At 41.8% G+C, this 27359-nt stretch overlaps 1 protein-coding gene across 1 annotated transcript in view; it reads left to right on the top strand.

Annotated features, from left to right (window-relative positions):
• The window catches only part of EVC2 (EvC ciliary complex subunit 2), a 93729-nt gene that overhangs the window by 14494 nt on the left and 51876 nt on the right, over window positions 1-27359 (top strand). Inside the window, exons 7-10 of the mRNA XM_018567821.1 lie at window positions 8360-8688; window positions 18511-18741; window positions 19724-19899; window positions 23407-23566. Coding sequence (XP_018423323.1) covers window positions 8360-8688; window positions 18511-18741; window positions 19724-19899; window positions 23407-23566 — 896 coding nt within the window. The remainder of the gene's footprint in view (window positions 1-8359; window positions 8689-18510; window positions 18742-19723; window positions 19900-23406; window positions 23567-27359) is intronic.

Below are 27359 nucleotides of genomic sequence, written 5' to 3'. Positions count from 1 at the left end.
TAGGGGCTACTGGCCCCCCACTAAAAATAGTTTCAACTGTGATATTTACATATTAATGCATGGTGCCTTTTACATATGAATAAGCTACAACTCATTCTCCCAAAAAAATATGTCCGCGTGTCGCTGGAGTGTTCGGGTTTCGCTTGAAGAAAAGGTGGCAACCCTAAGTACGTGACCCCCTCTGCCCTCCCCTCGCTAGCCACAGCCAGGACACTCTGGGGGGGGGGTGTCAACCCCCCCCCCCCCCCCCCCTTCCTGTATTTTGCCTTGCATCTGCAAAAATCAACAAAGAATCCAGATTTAACAAATATAATTAGCCCTCGTGGGGCAAGCTTTTTTTCGTTGATGCATTCATCAATAGTAGAATCTCAGCTCCCCAAATAAAAGCGGCTGTCGGGAAAATTAATTTTCCGAAAGCTGACAACCTGACTTTTGTGCAGATCCGCACAGGACACCTGCTTTGCATACCTTTTTTAAAAGCTACAAATGGCTTTGTGTAGATTCCTTCCCAGCTGGCGCAGATGCACCTGCGAAGCCGCATTCCCTCCAGTGTCCTCCGAGACGGAGGATGGATTATGTCTTGTAGGTAAAAAGTAATAGGCGTTCATGAATGTTTAGTTACCATGTCATGTATTCTGCTTCTTTTTTCCATTTAACCCTTAATGAGGGGTGAGGGGGTGGTATTGTTGATTCCAGGCTGGATTTCCCCTATTTATTTTTAGAGGCAAGTTGAATCGGTTTACAAGTTGCTGCAAATCAGGTGAATCACTTAATTTCGCTGTGCATCGTGATCCTTTTGAATACACATTTACGAGCCTTGCAGCCTGCAGACAATTGCTTAATTTGTTCCTCCTGATTGCTCGATTTGTGAATTGCATAATTCCTGTATTTTTATAGCATTGGCATATTGCACATTCACAGATAACGTAAAGCTGTTTACAGTACATCACCCCATATAAGGGAAACTCCACTTTAAAGCAAACAATTTGAAAAATCGTAAAGAAAGAATATAGTATGTTTAAAGGCTATTCAAGCCATTTTGTAATTCAATGTTATTAAAAAATTGAAACTGTAGCTGCTGTAATTTTCAATACAATATGACAGTCTGGAGGCATTCTTTACACAGTTGGTATACTGAACGCCCCCAGAAATGTCACTTCCTACACTTCCTGTGCTTGGCTAACTGATTTTCCCAGAATGCTGCACTGCCAGTAACATTTTCTGCATTCCCTGCAATAGGCATTTCCTTTATAGTGAGATACTCCCTAAGTGTAATTACTACTAAAGGGATGCAGACACTGCACCTTTCCTCATTTAGAACATGGAAAGTCCACCAGCTGAATATAATGTGCCCTGACCCTCCCTTTCAGGAATCAGTTTGGAAAGAATATGTTGAAACAAACTGCTATTTCTTCAGAATATAAACAGGTCGGAATCTCCAACAAAGTTTGTTAAAATCCTTGCAATGTACACTGATCTCCCAGAGGGGATTGATTTCTTTTAAACAAAAGAGGAGTTAGTCTTTAACCTCTACGCAATTTTAAGGCTTGACATGTTTGGTGTCTTTTTACCCGACGTGACCCCGTCTTTTATATTTTACCAAAAAATTGGGTAATAATAAATGTTTTATCATTTAATATGGGGGAAACTGTTTTTTAAAAAAAAATTTCGGTGATTTGTCCTTAATTTAGTAAAAAAATAAAAACCCCCAGTGGTGAATAAATACCACCAAAAGAAAGCTCTATCTGTCCCCAAAAAAGGGTATAAAATTCATTTCAGTACAGCGCTGCATGACGGAATAAATGTCAGTCAAAGTACCGCAGCGCTGAATACTGAAAAATGGCCTGGATGGGAAGGGGGTTTAACACCGCGGATGTCAACTGGTTAAGGAAGTTATTATCTCATGTCTCTACCACACTCGACAAGGCAGTCTATAACCAGAAAGGTTTTTATGAGGTGGACTTAAAGCATATGTAAGCCCTCTAAAAAAAACGTAATATATTGCAGCTTGCCAATCCTTTGATGAGGAGGCTGCATTAGCTTTACTTTTTCATGCTTTTTTACCCTTGCTTGTACCTGCTAATCCTGTGTATAACACTTCTTGTCCCTCGGTGGCTATGCTCAGTCCCTCCACTGTATCTCTGGAGAGAGCCATAGTTGTCACCCGGGCTGGACTTCAAACATGTTCATGTAAATTTTTGTTCTTAGGTTTTATATATCCTTTAAAAGAACCAGAAAAACTTCCACCAAACTATCACCAAAGCACAGTAGAGCATTATTTTACACTGGGATCATAAATCAAAAAAGTATGGGTTTACTTCTCATTTAGTCATCATCAGTGCAGTACATGGAACGCATTATGTACTGTAAGGCTTGTGGACCAAAGCAATAGTATAACTAGAAATGTTTTGGTGAGACGGGTTTTAAAAGACTCAAAACGATTATTCTAAGACCAGTTTTGTGAGGTGCCAGTTAATCTACCCATGTGTTTTTAGGTTGTGGGAGGAATTTGGATCTCCTGGAGGAAACCCAGGGAAGACCTACAAATTTCATGCAGACTGTATACCCGGTGGGATTTGAACCTGACTTGCAACAAATGGATACTCTGATCATATTTGACAGCTGGCTACAAAGCATACAAACACTGTGAAGCAGTTTTTCTCTGTTACATTGAGCAACAGCTGGGTTGCTCAATGTAAGGCCCATCACTGACAATGTGACTGTTGATAGCGACTTGGTAAATGCTATAAATCACTGCATCTTCCATCTGTGACAGTGAAAAATACTGTTCATCTGGCAGAAATACACTCAGCTGATAATCCTGTTGTGGGCTGAAAACACACAACATTTCTGCAGACAGAGTGGTACTAGTTCTGCTCAATTGTCCTTTGCTAAACTACTCATCCCTGCCTCTATTAAGATAGCTGCCTCCTCACAGAGGCACGGTGCAGAACATAGAATGGAAAGTCACTATTGAGGAAAGATCAGCTGCAGGGAGACTACAGGCAATACTAGTAAGTAGTCCTTTACCCACTGCCTGCCTTATTTTAGGCATAGCTTATAAAGTTCAGATCAAAAAGTAGGAAAAAAGACTAGCCATGCACGGCTAGATTTCTCTCGTTCAACCCAAGGACATTATGAGAGAAAATCCATTGGTTCCCCCATTCCCTCTCCCTAAACAGCGTAGATGGTGGAATCTCCAGTGCCAGCTGTTGTATTGTGGCTGCCTGAATACTGGAACAATGGCTGTATTTGATAGGATGCAGTCACTGTTTAGCCAATCATTTTCCACCCTCTAAGTGGTGCTTGCAGGGCCACCCACACCTTGATTTTTGTCCGATTGACCAGAAGTTGGCCAAAATTCAAGCTGCCTATAGCCACTCGAGAAGATTATTGTAAAGGTTTTCATACACTTTAAATATGTATTTGTGGAACAAAGTTTTTATATAGCTAGTAAAACAATGTGAAACATGCATTTGAAAACTAAAATGAGAACTATGAGGTGAGTGATTTACACTCATCCTCATAGTTAGAGCCAACGTGTGACATTGAAGTTGTCACACGTCGGCTCTATTGATTGGGAAGTGAGCGAACACATACCGTCGATCGCGCACTTCTCGATCCTCTCGCTGCAGGGATCCCCCCCCCCCTCTCCGATTCCCCAAGCTCTCACTGGAGGAACGGAGGGGGCAGGCAGGGCCCGCTGTCAATCAGCCAGCTGGGTGGACCTCGACAGTATTGTCGGGATCCGTCCCGGCTGCTGTGTTCTCAGTATATACTGAGCTTGGGGTCATGGGAGGACGTTAGTATATGTCCTCCCGTGACCCTTAAGAGAACTATGGGATAAAATAGTTACCCCCCTAATTCTCTTTAAATACTAAAAACTATGTACATTTGACTCAGTTGTATTTAGGGCCCTAAACAATTGAGTTTAATGGTTTAAAGGAAGCCGGGCAAACAGCATTTCAGATCGAGAGGTCACCAATGGCAGCCTTCTTATGTCTCTCAAAAGAAGTTCTAGCACAGAGGTGACAATACATACACAGCATAAAGAAACCACTGGCTGATGACTTGCTTCTTCCCCTAACTTGTGACCCCTGTACAATAGTGTCTTGTGTCAAACATGCACCAGCTGATTTCTGGCTTGCAAGTTACACATTTATGGCCATGTGTATAGATATAAGTGATTCTGCGCTGGACCTAGAGAAATGTATAAGTGCTAGTGTGCCAATTTAGTTTGAAGGCTGCAGCAAAATCGACCGTGGGGTCAAAACAGATAACTTTCAAATTATGCAGCGCCCCCAACATATAATGTGTTGAATATCATAAATCCTAAATTTAATTAAATACAAATATAAATGTTTCTAATAAATAAATATAATATATATAAGTGATTCAGTTAAATAAATTATATTCATATAACATACACATAAATATTCAGTGCCTTCAAAATCTTTTTTTATATATAAGAAAAAGTCATCAATGGCCCTGGATCATTGATCCCACAGGGTATGTGAAATAATTAGTGACAACCACCATATATTGTTAGTTGATGTGATGTGTCAAAATCAAAAATAGGCTTTTTTCTTCCATAAAACGGGGAGACATATCCTTTGTTGAAGAGCACAACAAAACGGTGGATGGTTGCCTCAGCCCTGAGAGCTTCTATTTGAATATTTGTATTTAATTAAATTTAGGATTTATGATATTCAACACATTATATGTTGGGGGCGCTGCATAATTTGAAAGTTATATGGCCATGTGTACCTTATGGGGGAAATAAAGGTTTGTGGTAAAGTGACCCTCATCTTTAAACTACTAAGTCAACCTGTGCTTTAGATGCCTGTGAGATAGTAACAAAAAGTGGTCCACCTAAAGTCTTATTGTATTCCTAGGAGACCACTTCCACCTTGGTCCTATTAGGTACCCATTTTGGGTTTAAGTTCTGCTTCTTTAATGGCAGAGTGGTTTAGGACAAGTTTACTTTAAGCCATTCTCTTTATTTGCTGCACGCTTTGTTTGTGCTCATCCTAGTGTAACAGAATACAGTGTGATAGAATGCTCGCAGATGATGTTTCTGAAGGCAGCAGTTGTATGAATTAAATGGAATCATTTTGAGTGACAGTGATGGGCATGGCAACTAACTTCATCAGATTATCCTTTCGTGCCATGCTGTTCATAGTTGTCCTCTGATCATACAGCTGCCTGGCTTCTTGAGGTCGTTATCATGTTTTGTGTTAATATGTTCTCTGTTTGCTGACAAGATAGATAGATTGTGCTGGAGATAAGAATCCATCTTGTATCAGGAAGCATTTTCTTTTATGTGTGCTAAATGATTGTGAAAAGTGGCAGAGATTTATGAGTAAAATTACCAGTGGATGTGAGATGATTGTCACTCATGCAGCAAATTTGGCCAGACTCTGTAATAGGTCTATAATGGGTGAGTGGGTGGTTTCAATAGCCAGTCTGCTATTGGCTATTTCAAATTAAATTACATCCACCTGTCGCCTGCAAAAGTGATCCAAGCGTGCATGACTATAAAAAGATTAATCTACAAGCATGTGCTAACACATCCAACCACCCTCTAAGACCCCATTCACAGTGAGCGATTTGTAGCGCGATTTCAGCTAAAAAATCGCTCAAATATAAGCTCAATGTAGCTCGTCCAATGCATTTCAATGGAACTGTTCACATCTGAAGGCTCAATGTCGCCTGTAGCTTGTAGCTCAAGCTTGTCGCTTGAACATGACCTATTTTTCTGCGTATTTCGTTCGATTTGGCCCAATAGACGTCAGTGGTGTAGTTCATTACCAGCGATTTTGTGCAACATTGGGCTACTGAAGTGTCACTTTTGCGCAGAAACATAAGCAGGAAACAGGAAGAGGAATTATGTCACATCAAGGCCGCTTTTGATTGGATACAGCCCAATGTAGCAGCTACGTAGTCCATGGCAAAAGTAGCGCTACATAGCGCGACAATATGTGCACTGTAGCTCAATGTCTCTCAAAGTCGCTCAGCTTAAATCAGCGCTTTTTGATGTAGCTCAGTGTGAATGGGTTCTAATGCCTACGCTCCTACATTTGCCAATAAAAGCGAGTAATCCAGCAGATTCTTGCAGTCACGTCATGTAAGACCTAACTAGAGAGTAATGATATATGTTTATATGTATTTGATCTTGTTGTTGCATGCGATGTTCTGCATGCTTATTATTGAGCGTTCTCTCTTCTGATTAGAAAATGGAGCATGCTTTTTACAATGCAATCAGGAAGAAGGTTATAACTGGTTTTGATTGTGTGGCTGTTTAAGCAAGGTGGGGCTTATCTATTGCTGCAAGTTGTATCTGGAGGGATATCAATTATGACAATCCTTAGGCTGACCACAAGTCTGCAATCATTGGTGAAAGAGGTTTTGGCAAGTTCTGCATGATTGCTGGACCTGCCCAAACTTTTTTCACCGACCTGGGCAGCTGTAAGCATCTGCGCACGCATAGTGGAAAGAGGAATTTCTGTGATGAAAATGATTTTTCTTTAGTTACATTTTCATACATGAATAACAAACCCTTCTAGCTTTCTTCTCCGGTCCTCCAAGTCAACTTTTCCAATATTAGTCTTCCTTATCTCATTGTTTCTGTAAGGATATTCGAGAGAACAAAATAACAAAGGGCTTCTGGCAATTACTACTACCCCTCGTAAATTATGTGATTCAGCATTTTCAACCTTTTTATAGTCATGGTACCCTGTAAAAGTATGCAAAATCTTGAGGCACCCAAGAACCGAATGTAAAAAGCAACATGTTACCCTTTCAAAATCCACACCAGACCCTTATTCAAATAGAAGTCTGGATTTTAAGGGGGAAACCCGCAGAAAACCATAGAAATGCATGCCACTGTGTAAAAGGTTCACGGCTCCCCTGTGGAAGCCAGAAGACAAAGAGAGGCTGTCTTGAGAAAGGCTGTGCTAATTTACCACATAATATTCAAGAGCAATACCAGGCAACAAATGAAACCAGTAAGTGAAGCTGCAAATGTTCTCCAACAAAGCACTGCAACTGTGGTAAGGTCAGGAAGTTCACAAAATGTACCTTCAAGTGTATGTGAAGCCAAAACTTATTTTTCTGCAGCCCCTGTTATGAATGAGCAGAAATCCTGTATACTGAGTGTTCCTGTCCATTCATACATCGTGGATATAGTGTACTTACTATGTCCACAGTCATAAATGAATAGGACGTGGTATAGATTACTTCCCATTCATTCATAACTGGACAGTAAACACACTATATCCAGTTCTTTACAAACACTGAACGATCAGCTGATCGTTCAGTGTTTGTATATCACTCTCCATCCTGAATCGGCTGTCACAGTAGGGGGGCAGTGGGGGAGAAGAGCTCCGCCCCCTGTGAGACAGATCACAGTGCTCTCCCCCAATCACCGCCCTCCATCCTGACACAGGAGGCGGATCTGGGAGATGATGGAGGAGAGCTCCGCCTCCTGTGACAGATTACAGCTGTCACTGCCCTGCACTGCTCTCCATCCTGACACAGGAGGCCGAGTCGGGAGGTGCAGGAGGAGAGCTCAACCTCCTGCAACGATGACAGCTGTCACCGCCCCACGCCGCTCCGCATCCTGAAAGCTTCTCTCCTCCCCGCGGGGCACCGGCGTTGCATCTTAAGGCACACAGACTTGTGCCCGGGCGGGGGGCTGGAGAAGTAGGGATACACTGAATTTTCGGCCGTCATGGCACTTTCGGGAATTTGCCAAAAGTGCAATTTTCGGCTGAAATTTCGGTGCATCCCTAATGCAAACACCAGGGTAACTTTCATCAACTTTCAGCTATTTACTCTGCCTAAAATGACAAAAAAACATGCAAAGCCTCATGTAAAATCTGGATAGCAATATATGCACTGGTTGCTTTGCAATGGTATACTGACAAACGGTTTATATGCTGTCATATTGATAGGTTGCTGTGCCTTTATAAGGTCTTTGTTCTCTCAGCTATTATTTTACCATGACAAGGGGGGTCCTGCATGGTCCCAAAATGCTGGCATTCATGAAATACTCATTTGAGTATTTGCTTTTGCATCTCTGGAGTGCTGACTTATAAGCTCTACATTCAATGGCAAACACTTAGCCTGTTGTGCCTCTTACTGGTCAAGAATACTAATATAATTGGTACTTTTTTGCATAAAATCTCAAATAGTTGGGAGCCACGTGCAAAGCCCCTAAAATCAAGCAGTTTGGAGAACACCGATCAAATTGCAATAGGCATCTTAGTTTAACACTTGATATATTGATGCTTTTTATTGCTACACCTTTAATCTTTAGTAACTCTGGAACTTCTCTATATTTTTTTTCTGTCTCCCTGCAGCTTGGAGATAGCTAATCTGACCCAGGCAGATGCATATTTACAAGTGTGTCGGATTCAGGTCTGCAAAGATGTGACCGGAATGCTGCTGAAAGAAATGACAGGGGCTGGGACCCTCTACCCACTAGAGGAAAAGAAAATAAGTTCTGTCATGAGCGGTCACTGGAGCGACCTTGAGAAGAAAATACAAGAGGAACATCATAGAAAGATGGTAGCTTTGACAGCAGAATGCAACTTGGACACCAGAAAACAGATGGAGTCTCAGCACCGGCAGCAAAAGGAGGCCAGCGAAGAGGCAGAGGGAATCATGAAACATGCCGAGGAAAAGGTAAGCCAAGCTTATAGGCAGAATCACAATTTTGCCATTGTCTGTGTAGTTAGCAACCCCTCCAATGTGGTTTTACTTTGTACTAGGAGAAATTATGAGGCTACCATTGCTGGCCACAATTCGAAAATACTTATTCCTTGGCTGTCTTTGGCATCAGGGCTTTCTGACATGCTGACGTGGGACAAGTACACAAATCAGAGAAGTCAAAGTTAACCCGGAGCACCTGCTCTGCATACTTTCTGTGTATACTATTCCAGGGCAGTGATGCAAACTTTTCAACTCATTGGACCAAAATGACATTCTGGGGACTCGCTATTAGTTTACTAATTTGTATTGAGATTTTAGTCTATCACAGGAATGAGCTTGGAGCGGTGGCTACTTTACAACACACACACAGACCATGGGGAACAAAAGTAGCCACCCTCCAGAAGGAAGGACAGTGTCAGCACCAATTCAGAGATGATTTGAGGATCTACAGCCCAGTGATACACAAATAACACACAGTTTTATTTATAGTTAAGGTACTTGTATGCACTTTTAAGATTTAATTCCTGAGTTTAGTAGCACTTTAATTCCTGCTACCTGCTCCAATGCGGAGAAATCTTTATGCGAAATCTGCAGAGAAACCAATACTTTGGATATGCTGGCCATAGATGGTGCAAATTTTAGACATATCCTGAAATCCGAGCTGTGGCTGGCCCTGCAATCAAATGCAGTCACTGATCGGGCATTAAGGCAGATATGGGTGCTGCGGCTTTTAAATACAATAGTCGGCAGTGGAGATTTTTCCATCCACGCTGTTTAGTGTTGATGGGGTTACTGATTGATTTTGTCTCTTACAGCCCTCAGGCTGAATGGGAGAAAATCTAGCCATGTATGGATAGCTTGACTGTTGATCTCCTGGGTACCCCACAGCTCCCACTCGTTCCTCATGCTGACTTCTCTGGTACTTCTGTTATCTGTAATGGGTGAAAGTCAGAGGGAGAGACTTGTTAGAGCTTTAGGGGATCCACACTGCCAGAATTGTTGGGTTCCGTGTGAAATTTTACATGAAAATTTCTCAGTATTGTAGTGGAGTTTGGTGGTCAGTGTTCCTTTTGCAGATGTGGTTTGCTTAAAAAAAATGTTGTATAGTGATAGGGTGAACCTTCCTTTGTCATTAAGTATGCGGTGCTGGGGTAGGGGGTAATAAAGTAACCCTGCTGATTTGCTTTGCATGGGTAAAGCACTTTTTCACTTTCATAGTACCCATTCCTAAAGAGAACCTGTGCTCACCTTTAAGCTACTAAACTGCCAATTAGCATTTTCAGAAGGCAAGGTCGGCAGGGATGACTATTCATGTTTCTCACCACGTTTCATTTCATTTAAGTTGGAGATAATGCTTAACTCTCACTTGTACAAATGATTGCAGGTGGTGATGAATATATTATCTGTATAGCACAGATGTAGCACAGTTACCACAGTCTGTTCTATGGCTGAAACCTTTTTTTTCATATTTGAACACAGTAGAAAAGAGAAGCAAGACTAAATCATTCTATTGGGAGGGAAATCCCATCTCAGACAGATGTCACCCAAAACAAGTATCCTCTTTTGAAAATCTCCCCTCTATTTTTGTTCTGGTGTTCCTGTTCTGCAATTTCCCAATGACAGCGGTCACCAAGACAAATGGAGAGAGTGAATTTCGCTAATATGTACACAGACACTAATATAAACCTGACAGATATTCTAATGCCTCACTGCCACTAAAAATGTTTTGGCTTTAGATCCATATTAATATACTCTCTGAAAATACACGTACAAATTTTGTTGTTATTGAATTTTTTTTTCTCATAGACACAGATTACATTTGTGTGTCTAGAGCTCTCGCCCCTTCTTCTCATTTGTTTCCTACAAAGGCTTCTTAACTTGGCGCAGTAATACGGGGCATTCTGAGTCATTCTTCATTGTCAACTTACATGATGAATAAAATGACTAACAGACCCTGGAGGTTTTTAAACTTTGAAAGGTCACTGTAAACACCAGCGAAGGGTGCAGAAAAATGGTCTGGTAGCATTTCATGTACAAATCGGTTGTGTTAATAGAGAAGGGATGTAGAGGGACGGGGGCTGCCCGGAAGAGACGAACATTAATAGGGTCTGCAAACTACCATTATTACAACTGACACACGCCATGAATCTATAATCTTTTTAGCCGCTGCACTGGTTGCTCTTTTTGTTTTAAGGCAAGGGCAGGAAGGTGTTTGTAGGGCTGGGGATTGCCATAGGTGGTGGCACACTTGGATTAGCGTTGGAACTAGCATTACTGAAAGCTGATTTATCTATCTATCTATCTATCTATCTATCTATCTATCTATCTATCTATCTATCTATCTATCTATCTAACATCTCATAGTGCACTGTCAGGTCGAGAACAAAACCAGAGCAGAACACAACCTTATCAAGGTAGAAGATGACGATCTGCTGTGCCAGGGTCAACATCAGTACATTAGTCACTGACAAAGACAAGAAATGTCACATAAGGGACCAGTAGCGCCTGATAGCCATCCATGGATCACAGACAATGAGACTCTATTAGCTCTTATGCTTATTGCAGCCTCTTTTTAATCAAACTACATACATTCAAATTACTCAGTTGCCCCCAAGACTTAGTGGTCGTCAGACCTCTACCTGTACCGGTGACAGGCAATGGTGCCAGAACCAAGATTACGAGAAAGCTGAACAGGGCACTGACAAGCAACAGGAAACCATGCTTACTGGGAACACTAAGGGTTAACAAGCATCAGATGGCCAAAGGTTAGAATACATAGGACTGGTAAACTAAGAATAAGCTAAACACTTAGCTAAATGAGAGAAAATCGAGCTGTGTATGGCTAGCTTAACAGTTCTAATGGAAACAGGAGGCCATAAGACAACTGAACCAGACTGTAGAAGATAGCATGCTCCAAGAGTTCTCAGTTTAAATCTGCAGCTTTAATAAAAGTAATGCCTGATGGTGATCCATTATGTTCTTTGTTCAGGCCCTTTCTGTTATCAGGTGACAACACTTTGTCTCTTTCTGCTAATTGTGTTGTCACCCTGTCACATGTGTTTTCAGTGAAGAATATAAGAAATTGTGCAGTTATGTTCCATAGCTGTTATCATCGGGAAATGCTCCCAGAGCAAAAGGAATGCAGCTATGGCTAGTGTGAATGCAAGTAGACATGAAGTGTCTGCAAAGACGCTGGAGGAGATCAGCCACACTGAGATACAAAGAAGAATGAAAAAAAGATGAAAAGAGCCATTTTTAAAACAGACATGGCAATTGTTAATGCTACACAGTGCTTTAGCAAACCAAATGTCATCCAGTTATGGTGTGCATGTACTTTAAAAAACTGACTTTTTTCTGATGGCTTATTATAGGTGATGTGATTGTAGTGCACCAGAAGCCATTTTTTTAAACACCTTGGCTCCCACTCCAACCTGCCCTTTATGGGGTTCTAAACGGTGGGAGGCAAAGGCAGGCTTCCTGATCATGTGATTGTTGGGATTGGCTATCATAGCATCCATTTGATTGGGAGCCCTTCCCAACAGCTCCCGATCATTAACGGTGGCTGGGAGCTTTTGGTGACAGTTCAGGACCCTGTGCTGAGAATGTGTGCGTGAGCGTACTCTCTGCACAAAACAGCCGTCAGGTTGGACGCATATATGGGTACAGCCCATGTGAAAGCTCACCTGCTACTCCATTGGGAAATAGTTAAATTGGTAATAATCATAAAAAAATCTTTTGCTGATACTTTCTGCATCATCTTACATTATTTTAAACAAAAAACACTGCGCTATCTCTAATATTATAAAACTCTAAGTGCATAAACTTAGTGACAATTATACAAAATGTCCACTCCAACTTATATATAGTCCATATGAAAATATTCCCAAAATTGATATGATCAAAAATAAATGTGATGAAATCCTTGTGTACGCTTTCTTTGCATCAGTGAGTCAAATAATCATTGCAGTCCTTTATAACTAATTATACCGCTCAATACAGAGACTGAGAAAATTATCAAGAAACATTGGGGAATTTTAAAGATGGATAGGATAATTGGCCCTTTAATTTTAAAGAAACTGCAAGTTATATACAGAAAAGCACCCTCCCTTAGGCCCCGTTCACATATAGCGAATTGTCGCGCGATTTCCGCCGCGATATCGCGCATTTTTGCCGCGCGATATCGCGAGAAGTCGCCGGCCAATGTTATTCAATGGAGCTGTCTTAACTCCATGTCGCTCGTCGCGGTCGCAAGTCGCTTCTACCGGACCCTTTTTTCGGCGGATTTTGCGCGATTTTAACTTTTTTTCTATGGAGCCCGACGGGGAAGGTCGCGCTACCGTCGCTGGATCGTCGCTGGAACGTCGCCCCGAAAGTCGCGCTATCCCGGCCGTGCGGATCCGCTGCAAAAGGTATGTCGCTATATGTGAACGGGGCCTTAAAGATAGGCTGGTACACAATGTAGTAGACCCACCACCAAAGACTAAGAGCTATTTTGGAGGGGTGGGATTCTACCCTTGTAAGAACTGTAAATGTTGTAGAATAACCAAAACGTGTGCTAGTGTTTGTGCACTGAAGGTGGATCACTGGTGATTAATTGACGAGGAATTGAAGCACAGAAGTCACGAGTGATTGTGGAACTGTATATGCAATGATTATTTGACTCACTGATGCAAAGAAAGTAAACACAAGGATTTCATCACATTTATTTTTGATCATATCAATTTTGGGAATATTTTCATATGGACTATATATAAGTTGGAGTGGACATTTTGTATAATTGTCACTAAGTATATGCACTTAGAGTTTTATAATATTAGAGATAGCGCAGTGTTTTTTGTTTTAATATATTGTGGGAGAAGTTTATATAGCTTCTCTCTATCTCTGCAGCTGTCAATAGGGTGTTATTGAGGAGTTTGGGGTAGAGCACTATAGCGTGGATAATCATTCGTTTTGCATCTTACATTATTGTCAGTGGCAGATACTTTCACACATGCAGCATTATTTGGGAGAGGATCTTCTGGTCTGTCAGGGCAACAGGCAGCATGAATTGGCAAAAGAAGCTCTCCTGTGACACCAATGTATTTATCCGAGATGCCGAAAATTTCCTGCAGTAATATGTGTTCGCTACGCTCTCGTTCACACGGGAGGCAAAGAAGCTGTAAAAACAGGTGGTTGATCCAGGGTTTTTCTGCCCCCGGAGCATCCGCCTAAAATTCATGGCATTCACTCAGGTTTGTACACAGGCCGTGTCTGCAATGCTTTGCAGCTGTTGTAAATTTTATACACCATGTCGCGTTTGGCAGACAGTGCCGCTTGCCAACCTCAGCCATTGCAGTCAATGTGACGGTGCTGCAACCGTATGCCAATCGATTGGCATGAAGTCGTGGCATGGTATTGTAATTAGGGATGCACAGATGCTTTTCGAGTACCAGTGCAGATACTTGGCATTTTAATGAGAACTACCAGGGTTGCAGTGGTCGCAGCTGGGACCGGGCTCTGACACTCCACCACTGTCCTGAAATCATTAGTCTGTATTGTATTAGAAAAAATGTCACTTGACAATAAATAAAAATGTATCAGTACTCGTACTTGTAAGTACTCGGCAAGTACCAGTACTCGTACTCGTAAAACTTGTATCTGTGCCTTTATTTATATTTATAACAACAAAATCGTACATTAAAACAGAGATGTACAAATCCCAGGAGCTCCGTGTGCTCCTTACAAATGGCAGCTGCCTCCTAATTTTTGAAATTTTCTCTATTGTAGTCTTGGAGCTCAAACGTATCGGTACATGTACTCGTACTTGTACCGAGTACTGTACTTGGTATCTGTGCAACCCTAATTGTAATACAAAATTCGTAGATTCTTGCAACAGGAAAGCCAGACCACCCCATGTGAATGGAAACTGAAAACAAGAAGCGCACATCTCACCCCTATCATGCGTCCCCGCAATCCACATTCAGTGCACGGATGATTCTCTTCCGGAGTAATAGGCTCAAAAACTGTGGAACCAGCACACGATGGTCTTCCAAAGAAATTCAAACTTTATTCCACATGCATCTATACAAAGCACAACCACTGACGTGTTTCTTCCTTACTCGGCCTTAGTCATAGCTAGTTGTGAACTAACACCAACCCTACTAAAATAGCAGGGTGGGGATAAACACTTATGCACTCGTATCTAATAAACAGTCCATGTGATTAAATAAAAAAATGTGAATGGAGCCTAAGTTGTTCCTTTACCTGTTTTTTGCCCTGCTGGACAAAAGAACATCTGTCCCTTGTGTTAGGGTGATTAGCAGAGGAGGTGTTCTGTAGTCCAACAGAGGAGAACACCGGCATGGCCGACAACATTGCTTGGAATTGCAGTGCAGCAGAGTAGGTTAGATATTTCTATAGAGACAAAACATCAAGAAATGTTCGTATATTGCAAACATGTAATTCATTTTTGTTCTTAGTTTTCTTTTCTTTGCCCAGACTCATACTTTGATACATGATAAGCTATCAGTCACACAGAGAGAGCATTGTTTTTATTGAATCATCCAACTTATTTAGATTTTATAGGCATTGTGAGAAAGACCAGCGAAGCAAAACAATGTCCGCTTCCTTGTACATTTATCATTACAAAATATACCTAGATATTCCTAGATTTTTTTTTTAAATAAAGAAGAACTCCAGGAAATTCAAAAATTTACCCTTTCATGGGGCTCCCCTCGCTCTGCAAGGGTTAAGTTCTCCTTTTGCCTAGGGGCACGAAGCAGATTTACTTACCTGATCCTCCGTCCCTCCGGGAAACCAGTCCCCACAGCTTCTTCTACCCTGTGCTCTGGTGGTCTAAGGCCCGCTAATGTCATCACATCTAATACAGGTCCATTGACCTGCATTAGATGTGAGGACGCTGTGGGACAGTCCATAGGACTATAGGGATAGCCAGAGGAGAGAGGTGAGGACCGAGGATCAGGTGAGTAAAACTGCTTTATGTTGCCCCCTAGACAAAACGAGCACAAGGGTAAGTCTTTTATTTTCTCAGAGTTCTTTCATCCAGACTAATGAGATCACCTAAATCATGTTCTTTTACATTCCTTTAATAATGGAGTCATGCTCTCACAGCTGGACTCCCATTAATATTTATTTGTTCTACATTATGGGGAATCCATCCAGGAGGTGTGACACCATCATTTGCCATCGTTTGCCTTTGTAATGTCCGAGGCAGTTAGGTAGCTGCAGATGAGATACAAATGAGATAAAATTGTGTTCAATAAACTAATAAAGAAAACATTTACATGTGGCAGGTACAGAAGGCTGGATCGGGGCAGAAACATCATCAGTGCTTTACTTTGAAGGTTCACCGCGTCTAAAGAGGCACTAAGTGGCACTAAACTCAGGAGTTAAACCTTGAGCCCTCGTTCACACCTGAACGCTTTGTAGCGCGTTCTACGCTCAACGAACGCTCTACAAAACGCTCAAACATCTAAACCCATTGTATTCAATGGGTCTGGTTCACATCTTGGCGTATTTCAGCCCGTCCCTAACGCGCTACAAAACAGCCCACGCCTGAAAAGGTACATGTACTACTTTGGGCCCTTTTTGTTGCACGTTTCCATTGGGATACAGCCAAGTAGCCCTCGGAAACGCACGTTTGTCGAGCTATTTATTTTACCGTGATTCGCGGTAAAAAAAACGCGCGACAACCGCGCATATGCAATACGCCTAGGTGTGAACCAGGGCTAAAAATACATTCAAGGGACACAGGGACCATGGAGAACAAAAGTAGCCCCCCTCCAGAAGGAAGGACAGTGACAGCAGCAATTCAGAGATGATTTGAGGATATTTGCTGGTTTAAATAGCAGTGCTTTCATGTTTTGAAGCTGCAAGGGTAAACTAGTATTGTTCTAGTACTAGTTTTATTCATTTAATGATATATAATATGACACTTTAAAACTGAACTCCAAATAAACTGCTAAATACAAATTAATAACTGCCTTACCTTCCTAAAGCTTTGTCATGCTGTTCAGTCACCCCCCCCCCTTCATTGAATAATGAAAGATCTGCAGCACACTACTGAGGTTACACCGCTGCTCTTTCCTCCTGTAAACACATTCACAATGTTAGACTGCTAGCACTGTGCCAGAGCCTTGATTGGCTTACAATGTGGGCATTGCCTCTTCAAATCTACATAGTGCTGTTGCAGGGGATTACAGAGAACTAATATAATGAAAAATGTGGTTAGTTACATACAGTAGGCTGCAATTAAAGGAGAACTATGACATGAGTGATTTCCACTCACCTCATAGATCTAGCCGACCTGTGACAATGAGACCGTCACAGGTCGGCTCAGTAGATCGGGAGGTGAGCGAACACATACCGGAACCCGGTTCACCTCTCGATCTTGTCACGGCTCTCTGCCGTGACAGGGGGAGGGGCTGGATTCCCCTCTCCCCGCTCCGATCTGCCAGCGCTGACTGGCAGAACGGACGGGGGAAGCGGCAGGTACAGCTGGCTCTGCCTCTAGATAGGCAGAGCCAACTGTCACTCACGCAGCTGGGCGGATCCCGACGTCCATGTCGGGATCCGCTCTGGCGTCTCAGTATATTGTGAGCTGTAGCTTGCGGTATACTGAGCTTAGGGTAACGGGAGGACGCTAGTTTGTGTCCTCCCGTTACCCTAAGTAGAACTATGGGGAAAAACACTGACCCCATAGTTCTCCTTTCAAAATGCATTTTTAAAGTGATTTTCCATTTTACCATGTCCTTTACCAAACTATTTTTCCGTGTTAGTATCGGCCTTCATTACATTTATCTGAGGACATCATTACATTTATCTGAGGACTTCATTACATTTATCTGAGGACTTCATTATATTCACCTAAGGAATCTCCAGGTTCATAAGAAAAGCTAAAATAAAGTGAATACTTCAGTGCTCACATCCAAGCCGCATACACGTTACATGCAGTGTCTGCTTGGACTGTTTTATTAATCAGATAGTACCCCAATTCAGAAGCACCCAGTGCTGTTTTATTAGAGGAAACCAGGAACCGCAGATGTTATGCTGGCTGTGTGACCTACCCATTCCCTCTCTCATCATCTCGTTCTTGGTTAGAGAGCCGGTTAGTGAAGCGTCATTCTCTGCAGCCAACAGAGAGACAAGAGAAGAAGGTCTAACTACCTAATTACTAGAGATTACAAGGCCATACGTTCACTTTACAACATACCTGGGCTTTGTCCATTCATTACAAAGCATTGATCCCCATATACCCCAGCACATACTGCCTATTCCTTCACTTCCCCACTGCTCCATTCAATACTTTTGAGTATGGATGGATTCACTTTTGGCTCATGCACACGACAGCAAAGGCCTTATAGTAGGGATGCACTATCCCGTCATCCCCGTAGACCGTGCTCTCCCGTTATCCCTGTAGACCGTGCTCTCCTGTCATCCCCGTAGACGGTGCTCTCCCGTCATCCCATCTTTGCAGTCTTCCTTCTTCTATAGCAGGAAAGCCTTGGTCATCACTCGTTTAACTATAATATAAAATCAATTAAAAACACAGAAGTTGGACAGAAGCGTCCTCTTTTAATGGCTTCAGCGCCAGCTCTGAGAGCTCCAGTATTGGAGTCTTCCTCCTGATTATTCTTGTAATCAACAGGTACCAAAAACTAAAATATATTAATTTTGGGTAGACTGCCACCTTGAATCCGTCTGTGTTTATTGTAACTGTAGGGTTGTCGGTAAAAGCATATGACTTAATTTCCAGTAAATATTTATTCATGCATGTTTCCCTTCAATTCTCTATAGCCTGTCACAGAATACAGATCTCTTCTCGACAAGCTCCATAGCCTTGAACAGAATGAAATGAAGAGGATGCTTTTGTTTAAGCAGGAAAAGGAATTTGCAAAGGCCTACAGACAGCTGGCTGTTACTCACAGGACTGAGCTGCATAAGATCGTCTTTGATCAAGTGCAGAACTCAGCAAAAGCCAAACCGGAAGTACGGAAAACTCTGATGGAAAACTATCTGAAAGTGCAGGTAAGACAGAGTGAACCGAATGTACTCATTGCAAACTGTCAGTACACAGTAAATAGCCAATTATTTTCCAGAATCAGCCACTGAGGAATCTTACTAATTACAGCTGGAGATGTAATTTGCAGTAAGGCAACCAATCCACATTTCAAGAGAAACTGTCACACATTTTTTTAGATTGTATGCCCTCAGGGGCAGGGCCCTCCTTTCCATCTTGTCTTGAATTGTATTGTGATTGTAATGTCTTCCTTATATTGTAAAGCGCTGGGCAAACTGTTGGCGCTATATAAATCCTGTATAATAATAATGTACAGTAGTAATCTGAATCTTCATTCATCTTAATTCTTACACTTGTGCAAACTTACTTTTCTAGGGTTACTTTTGTTTTGATTATTTACTTATATTCTCTCCCTGCAAACTTACTTCTTTGGGGTTACTTATTTTTTTTGATTGTTTACTTGTATTCTATCCCTGCAAACATAAGCTGGCCATACACTGCTCTATTTTTTTTGTTCAACCCGCAAGCTTAACGAATAAAAGAGAGCAGATTCCTCTATCAATGTCATAAGCGCGTTGATCAAGGAATCCCCACTATTTCTTTTGTATTCTGACAGCAGCCAAGCCGTTGTCTGCTGTCAGAATACCCGAACAGAGTCGGCAGCTATCTCTATACGTGCAAAGATTTTTTGACTGGCTCCTTCGATCAGCTGATATTTATACACTATAACTTTAGATTCATTTTTTAGTATAGATGAGCATTAACTACTAGTTATAAATTTGTTGAATTTGCTGTTGGCATCACATTTCCTAAAACATGGTTTTGTTTAAATAAAGGCTACATAAAAAGCATCAGGTGCATTTAGTAGTAGAATGTGTAAGACCTCTACTGTTGTTTCTTTTGACATGCGGCACAAAAGACGATGTTTATTGCTAGGTGGATATGTCCTTTAAATCATTTGTAAACTAGGTTTTTCTGTTTTATCTGCAGGAAGAGGCAGAAGACCTTATTGATTTTCTGCAAGCCACTAAAAAATATCAAATGAACAAAAGACTCGCTGTTCGAAAGCACTTGTTATACAACATCCAGCTAGGAGGCAGTCGATTGCGATGCCAATTAAATTCCGCAGCAACACAAACGGCAAATCTTATTACCAGAACGGAAAGGTAATGACTACACTGTTCTGACATTTCTTTGGTAAACCTGGATCTGTGGAATGGCCATATAGACTGAACTCCAAGGTGGCAATGATTCGGTAGGACAGCAAGCTAGTTATGTGTACTGTACACTCACTTGTGTTATGCAAGGTGCTGGACAAGGTCCAACCATGACCGATAGGAAGGGTGTCATAAATGTCACCCAGAGGGTGCATGTTTGAAAACCAGTGATGGTTGTTGGGACATAAAGCTTGTCATACCTCAGAGGATGACCAGCAAAGAGTACAGTATTTTGTGGCGATCTCTTTGGGGGCTTATGGATGTTTAAAGCGTATCTAAACGCGAAACAAAAAATTTAATATAGTGCTGTTTACCAATCCTTAGATGTGGTGGCTGCATTGGTTTTCTTTTCTAGGCTTTTCTTCACCTGTGATCCAGCCAGTAACACACTTCCTGTCTTAGGGTGTCTCCACTGTATGGACAGCAGCATTGTCAACCTGTGGAGAGGGTAGTGTTCGATAGACTAGCAGATTGAGATATATTTGTCTGACACATTAAATCTGAACTCCAGCTAACACTTTTTAATCAGTTACAGCAGTTTTACTTTTCTTTTGAGATAATTGAATGAATAAAAGCTGACCATTGTAAGCACCCCGATTAGTGTTACATGGTTTGTCACCACCCTCTATCTGGCACTTTTCCTGGACAGCTTGGTCTGGTAAGGGAAGTTGAATAAGAAACTTACTGGCAGGATCACCAGGTGAAAAAAAAGACTACAAAGAAAACAAATGCAGCGACCACATTCAAGAATTGGTGAGCTGCAATATATAACATTTTCGTTTTTGAGTTTAAATACGCTCTAAGTTTGTAAATCTTGATTTTGCAACTCCTGTTTTAAAAGGAGGTAAGAAGGCAACATTACAATTCCTGAAAATTGACTTTATTTTTTATTTAATAAAGACATAAGTGAGCCTCTCACCTCTTATCATGGAAAGGTGACAGTGAGAAAGGAGAAAGGTGACATAAGTGAGCCTCTCACCTCTTATCATGGAAAGGTGGGATTAATGACCAAGTTAGTTTGCCAATAATTCTCATTGTACTGCCATTTCTGTTCACCCAATGCATGGTTAAATGTGGGAAAAATGCTGCAGGATCAACAAGAGACCATAGACACTTAAAACTTTGAGGGGGCAGTTAAAGTATAACTAAAGGTAAAGCTTTATTTTTTAGATTGTGTGGAGTTAAAGCCTCTGTTAGGTCTGTATTGTTTCTTATCTGTGTCGTTATTGGGGGGATTTACTTTGTCCTAACCATCAATGCCATAGGGAATAAAAGTGAGGGCAAATAAAAAATGTCAAGTTGCCACCATTGTGAACAATATATTGGGCCAGGGTGGAGGGAAGAAGCTTGATTTGCTGTGTCTGTGTGTTTTTGCATCAACTTAAAATTCAATATATCCCATCATACTCCTGACCAGAAAGTACCCAAATAAACAGGGTGGGTGCAGCAGCGACAGCAGATGCCTTCGCAAATCTTTCAAAACCAGAAAAAAGTCACTCGCACTCCAGAGAGTAGCCCAGTCAATCACTTTATTGACTATGGTGATGTAATATCTCTAAGCGACGTTTCGGAACCAAGTGGTCCCTTCATCAGGCAAACAGCAGAATGTTTTCGGTTTTGTGTGTTTATGCAAACACACACAAGGGTGACTGCAGAGCACTCTGCTTGAGAAGGGAGCCACTCTAAAATAGGATCTCAGAGCCAGTGCTCAGGGGACCAGCTGATTCTGCAGGAAACTAAAACTTTTAAACATCAAAAAGCAGCGTCCATTGTAAGTGATTTTATCAGCATTTGAAATAGCTTAAAATCCTTTTGACTTTAATATCACTTTAATTGTAACATTTCACATTAACCCTCTAAACTTTTACCTTAAAAGCTGACCTTACATCAGTAGAATTTCATTTGAAAAAAAAATCATTTTCTGAACCTTCATTTGATTTTATAATTGTTAAATTGAGTATCATTTTCAATTATAGTGAGAGACAAAATCAAAGGAGCAGAATAGATAATTTTTCTCAAACAAACGAAATTCTAACGTGAATGTGGTTTTCATTGGGGAATTCCATTAATTCCAAAATGGAATGTTAAAATCAAACAACATTTCGAACGAGATTTGTCAAGTCCCTGATGACATTATCAAATGTATGAAAGTTCATACAAAAATATACCAGATTATGGCCAACTTAAAGTGACACAACTCAGGAGTTAATTCTTAAAAATATGTTCAAGTTCTTCAACTATTAACAAAAATGTATCTTATTTGTGTATCACTCTGCTGTAGATCCTCAAATCATCTCTGAACTGGTGCTGACACTGACCTTCCTTCTGGAGGGTGGCTAATTTTGTTCCCCATGGTCCCTGTGGGTGTTGTAAAGTAGTCACCGCTCCAAGCTCACTCCAGTGTTAGACTACAATCTCATGTTTAGTTTACTTGTAATTTGTACTGAGATTATTGTTCTATCACAGAAGTGATCTTGCAGCAGTGGCTACTTTACAACACACGCAGGGACCATGGGTAACAAAAGTAGGCACCCTCCAGAAGGAAGGACAGTGTCAGCACCAATTCAGAGATGATTTGAGGAACTGCAGCCGAGTGATACACAAATAAGATACATTGTTGTTAATAGTTAAGGTAGTTGAATGTATTTATAAGATTTAACTCCTGCGTTTAGTGTCACTTTAACACCAGCCTAACCTAATAATAAACAATATTAAACCCTTATATTGACCCCTTCACCAGTTCCTAATGAATCAGCAGCAGAAGCTGGCAGTACCACAGTGAGATCTACATTAAAAGAACTGAGTTCTATTGATCCAGCCAAGGCCATCCCCGTAATGAGGCAGTCAGAGGGTGTTGCCTGAAAGTGGCATCTCTTTAGATCATGTGGGGGGCGGCAGGCAGAGCAGCATGGCCGTGTGCCTCCAGCCCCCTTTCCAGCCAGAGCATCCCAGCAACCAGTGAGAGCTGGCAAGAGCTGAGCGGGACACGCACCCGTCCTCTATCCACCCCACCGATAGCAGCATGCACCACTCGTACCCGTGACCCCATCCCCCCGCCTCCTCAGGCACTGAAAACACTGGGGACACTTCTGGATCCAGCCATAAGAATGATGTAGGAAAATTGCATTTTTAAGGAGTTTAATCTGTGTAAAAATGAGGTGGCAACTCATTCTTTTATTTATCCTCCTTGTGCTCCAATTCAATTTTGTAGTTGAAGCTCTGACACATTCCTCCTTCTCCTCCCCACCACCCGGTAATGTGACGTCTCTATAAGTTAGATGGGGGTGTGAGAGAGATCTAAAGTCATAGCTGGGAGCCGTCATGTGGGAAACTGCACCACAAGGATTATTGGCCGCCCAGAACTGCTCAGGAAGGTGGGTCAGGCACCAAATCATGTTTATTATAAAGAATACTTTTTTACTTATTACATTGGAGTCAACTAAACTTGTTTTTTAGGGCTGGATACATAAGTGAGAGCCAGGCCGAGCTGCTCTTGGAGAAAGCACAGTCAGAAGTTTTAAAAGTCAAACAGAAGTTAGAAACCGTATTAAAACAAGAAAAAAGAAAACTGCACCAGAAATTTACCACTAAGAAGAACCGTCAGATTCTACAGAAGGTAACTTTTACTGTTCTCATTTTTTTTTTTCAAAAGATACATCACCTTTCCAATAGAGTCATTTTGGTTCTTTTTTAAAGACTGAACACACATTTTAAAGCTGAACTCCACGTAAATCGCTAACACAGTTGACCTATAAATGAACAGTTTCACCTGGCAATGGATTTGCAGCTCTGCTCGGCAAGTTATGTGTTCCATGTACCCTGCCAGACTGCTTAGCCAGATACATGACCACCAGCATGAATTATTCAGAAACACACATTCAGCCTGCTGATTGGACACTAAAGGAGCAGGAGCTAAATGCTAAGTCAACTTTGTGTACACATTGCTCTCTCCTTGTGTCAGCATATTCCCTGACAGCTCCCAGTCTAAGTCCTGTGAAGCAGAGGATTACAAGAAACTAATATAAAGACATAATTGGTCTGTTGCACTAGATTCATTTTAAAGTCCATTTAATAAAGACAAAACTGTGTTGCGTGTTTTTTATCTGCCTGGGGTTCACATGCAGTTTTTATTTATGAATATTGACATAGGGGTGTATTTATAAACAAAGGCCCTATGAAACGCCATGAACATTTGTTCTGTTTGAATGGAGCCTAAAATGAACCTTCTTAGAACATTTTCTTTCTAATTTGAATGTCCTATATGTAAAATACCACATTATGGCCACTAGATGGAGCTGAAAGAAGTATTTCCTATGTTCCTCAGCTTCATCTAGTGATCATGATGGGGTATTACATGATGACATTCTAAATTACATTCAAATGCACTAAGAACATTCGTTTTGGGCTCCATTTGCACAGACCAAATGGCCCTGCAAATACACCCCTAAATGGCAAGGGTAAATATGAGTATATGTATGGCATGGTATAAACAGAAAATCATTTGTTTGGATAACTCTTTAACAAAATGACTGACCAATGATCTCTTCCTGCCACAGTACCAAAATTAGCAGGGATGCACCGAAACATATCAGCCGAAAATGGCACTTTTGGCAAAATGCCGTAAGTGCCATCTTTCGGCCAAAATTGCGGTGCATGCCTAGTTTCTCTCCTCCCAGCTGGACGCTGCTCTGTGTTCCCTCTGACACAGAGCAGCGTCCAGCAGGGAGGAGAGAAACTGTCAGAGGAGGCCGAGCGGTGCGGGAGAGGAGATCGCTGTGAGCGTGTCACAGGAGGCTGGGCTCTACTCCTGCACCTCCCCCCTCAGCCTTCTCTGACTGATCAGGACGGAGAGCGGTGTGGGGGCGGAGATAGCTGTCACAGGAGCCCGAGGCGGTGGAGAGGGGGAGGAGTCAGCTGTCAAATGAGACTGAGCTCCCCTCTCCACACCGCAGGCTCCCCCTCCTGTGAGAGCCGATCCAGGATGGAAAGCGGTACAAGCAGTCAGTGATCAATAATTGCTGACTGCTTGTAAATAACTGGACATAGTATGAGTTACTATGTACAAGTTATGAATAGGAAGTGATATACATCACTTCCTGTTCATTCATGAATGTGTACATAGTAACTCATACTATACCCACAAGCTATGAATGAACAGGAACACTCAGTATAGAGGCTTCCTGTTCATTCATATCAGGGGCTGCAGAAAAAGCGATTGAGGACTCTGTGTCCTCAGTCTCTTTTTCTATTGTAAAAGGGAAGTATCAGGGGTGTTCAGACCCCTGATATTTCACCAAAGCCCCTAAAAGTAAAGTTAAAAAGTAAATAATATTTAATAAAAATAAAATATAAAAAAGTGTATAAAAATTAAATAGAAATAAAACTTTTAAACGGTCAGAAAAAAAATATTTTGGTTTCGGCTTTACATTTTTTTTATTTTCGGTTTACAATTTTTATTTTGTTACACCTCTAAATATTACCTAAAAGACGGCATACCTGTATCTTTCAGAGGTCAGCTTTTTGCTGTGTGACATGCCCAAGGCCTCTGCAACCTATGGCCCCTTCAATCTCAATTCTGATTACTGAGCACAGCATGTGCACTGGGTAATGACGGGATGCTGTCATGGCGTATCATGTTGTAATCTGGCACCTTTGCCGGCCTGTGTAATCATAATTTTGATGACAATGGATACAGGTTGCAACAGGCCTGGGCAGCACACCACACAGCAGAATGCTGACCTCTGAAAGCACACAGCTATTGGTCTTCTAGGTAATATTGCTGCCTGGATCAGTGGAAGGCATATGTCATGTACTTTGTCAAAGTGCACCTATTCCTTTAACGTGCATAAAGAATGTCATTTATTTCAATTAACACTAATCGAGATCTAAACACAGAAGAAGAGATTTCATTCATTCTGATCTGAGTGCAGGTTAGTTCTCTCATCTGTTTGACTGTCTTCTCCCTATTCTCTGCAATGCCTTCGTACAATCTCCTGGTGAATGCTACAATATATCATTCCTGGCAGTAAGAATAAGGACCAATTTGTAGTTCTTCACTTTAATCTTGCTTTCCAGCTGCTTAAAATGTCCCTGCACCAAACTGAGATAATTTTCTTCAATTGTGCATTCATCACCAGTTCAATATGTTGCGTGTCTTTTTCTGCCATTTCTTCAGCTTCCTGTAAGCACACCTTTCATTTCTGAATGTGGTCAGCCTAAATTAAATAATAATTTCCACATATGTGTTACTAATTTAGAGAGCATATGTCACCTTAGGGCAACATGACAGGGTACCCCCCTTCTCCAAATACCCGCCTTTGCAGCCCTCCGTCACTGATCCGTATGTCTGCAGACATGCGGACAAAAACCACACATTTTCAGGTATGAAGCAGCAAAGTAACATTCCTCCCATGATGCAGTGCGCACTTCTGAGTGGCCAATCACCAGGACCAAACACTGTCACATGTGTTCTAGCGAAAGAACTTGATGAATCAGGAGGCAGGTCATTACGTGCCGCCCAGCTTCCTGATTAGTTAGGAAGCCAGGCTGCCCAGCAACAAGTGAAGTCGGCTTCCTAGCTAATTAGGAAGCCGGGAGGTGGGTCATAACCCGCCTCCTGATTAGAAAGGAAACCGGCTCCATGCTCCCTTTGCACTGCCGGTCAGAGGGAGATCTCTCTCTGACCAGAAGTTCCGGTATCGGGGGTAAGTATTGGAGCATTTGGGTGAGTACGAGTGAGCCCAAATACTCAGCAAGGCACCGATAATACAGATACGAGTATCAGTATTGGTGCATCCCTAATATTAACCCTGTTTAAGCTCCAACACTAGCCATCATGGAGTTAACACAGTGTTAGAATACAGTGCTCAGAAAAGGAATACCCTATCAAGAGTGAATGGGCAAAATGACAGGTACTCTTTGAACACCTTTTTTTTCTGCTACTAGTTGTTTTCATATATATAATATGTACATTGGCAAGGTGACAGTGTCTCTTTAAAGTGTGTTTTAAATTAATTCATACCTCTCTCTATGTGTTTGTTGCTCCATGGGCTTTCATAAACTCACTTCTCACCTGACAAATCCCAGTGCTGCGATGGGAAAGGTTGAAGTTTTTGTATACCTTTTTAGAAGTGAACAAGCCTTATACCAAAAACAAGACTTTATAGGAGTCAAAACTCTGGAGTTTTCCCTTAACCCCCTAACGACCAGTGACGTACATAGTACGGGGACTCTGTCTACATTTGTAGGGCCGGCTTCTTCTTTACAATAGAAGCGATTTTGGCGGCCCAGCTGCCACCAGATCGCTTCTATTGGATGGTAAAGTGCACCAGGCCCCACTCCCCACACGTCACACCCGCTGTGTTTTCTGGGCTCCGCTGCCCTTCCTGCGAGCCCGGGCCTGACGTCTT

This window comes from Nanorana parkeri, unplaced genomic scaffold (assembly GCF_000935625.1).
Source record: "Nanorana parkeri isolate BGI_ZX_2015 unplaced genomic scaffold, ASM93562v1 scaffold1099, whole genome shotgun sequence".
Lineage (NCBI taxonomy): Eukaryota > Metazoa > Chordata > Amphibia > Anura > Dicroglossidae > Nanorana > Nanorana parkeri.
The sequence above is the reverse complement of the archived record's forward strand: the minus strand, read 5'-3'. Positions and strand labels throughout refer to the sequence as shown.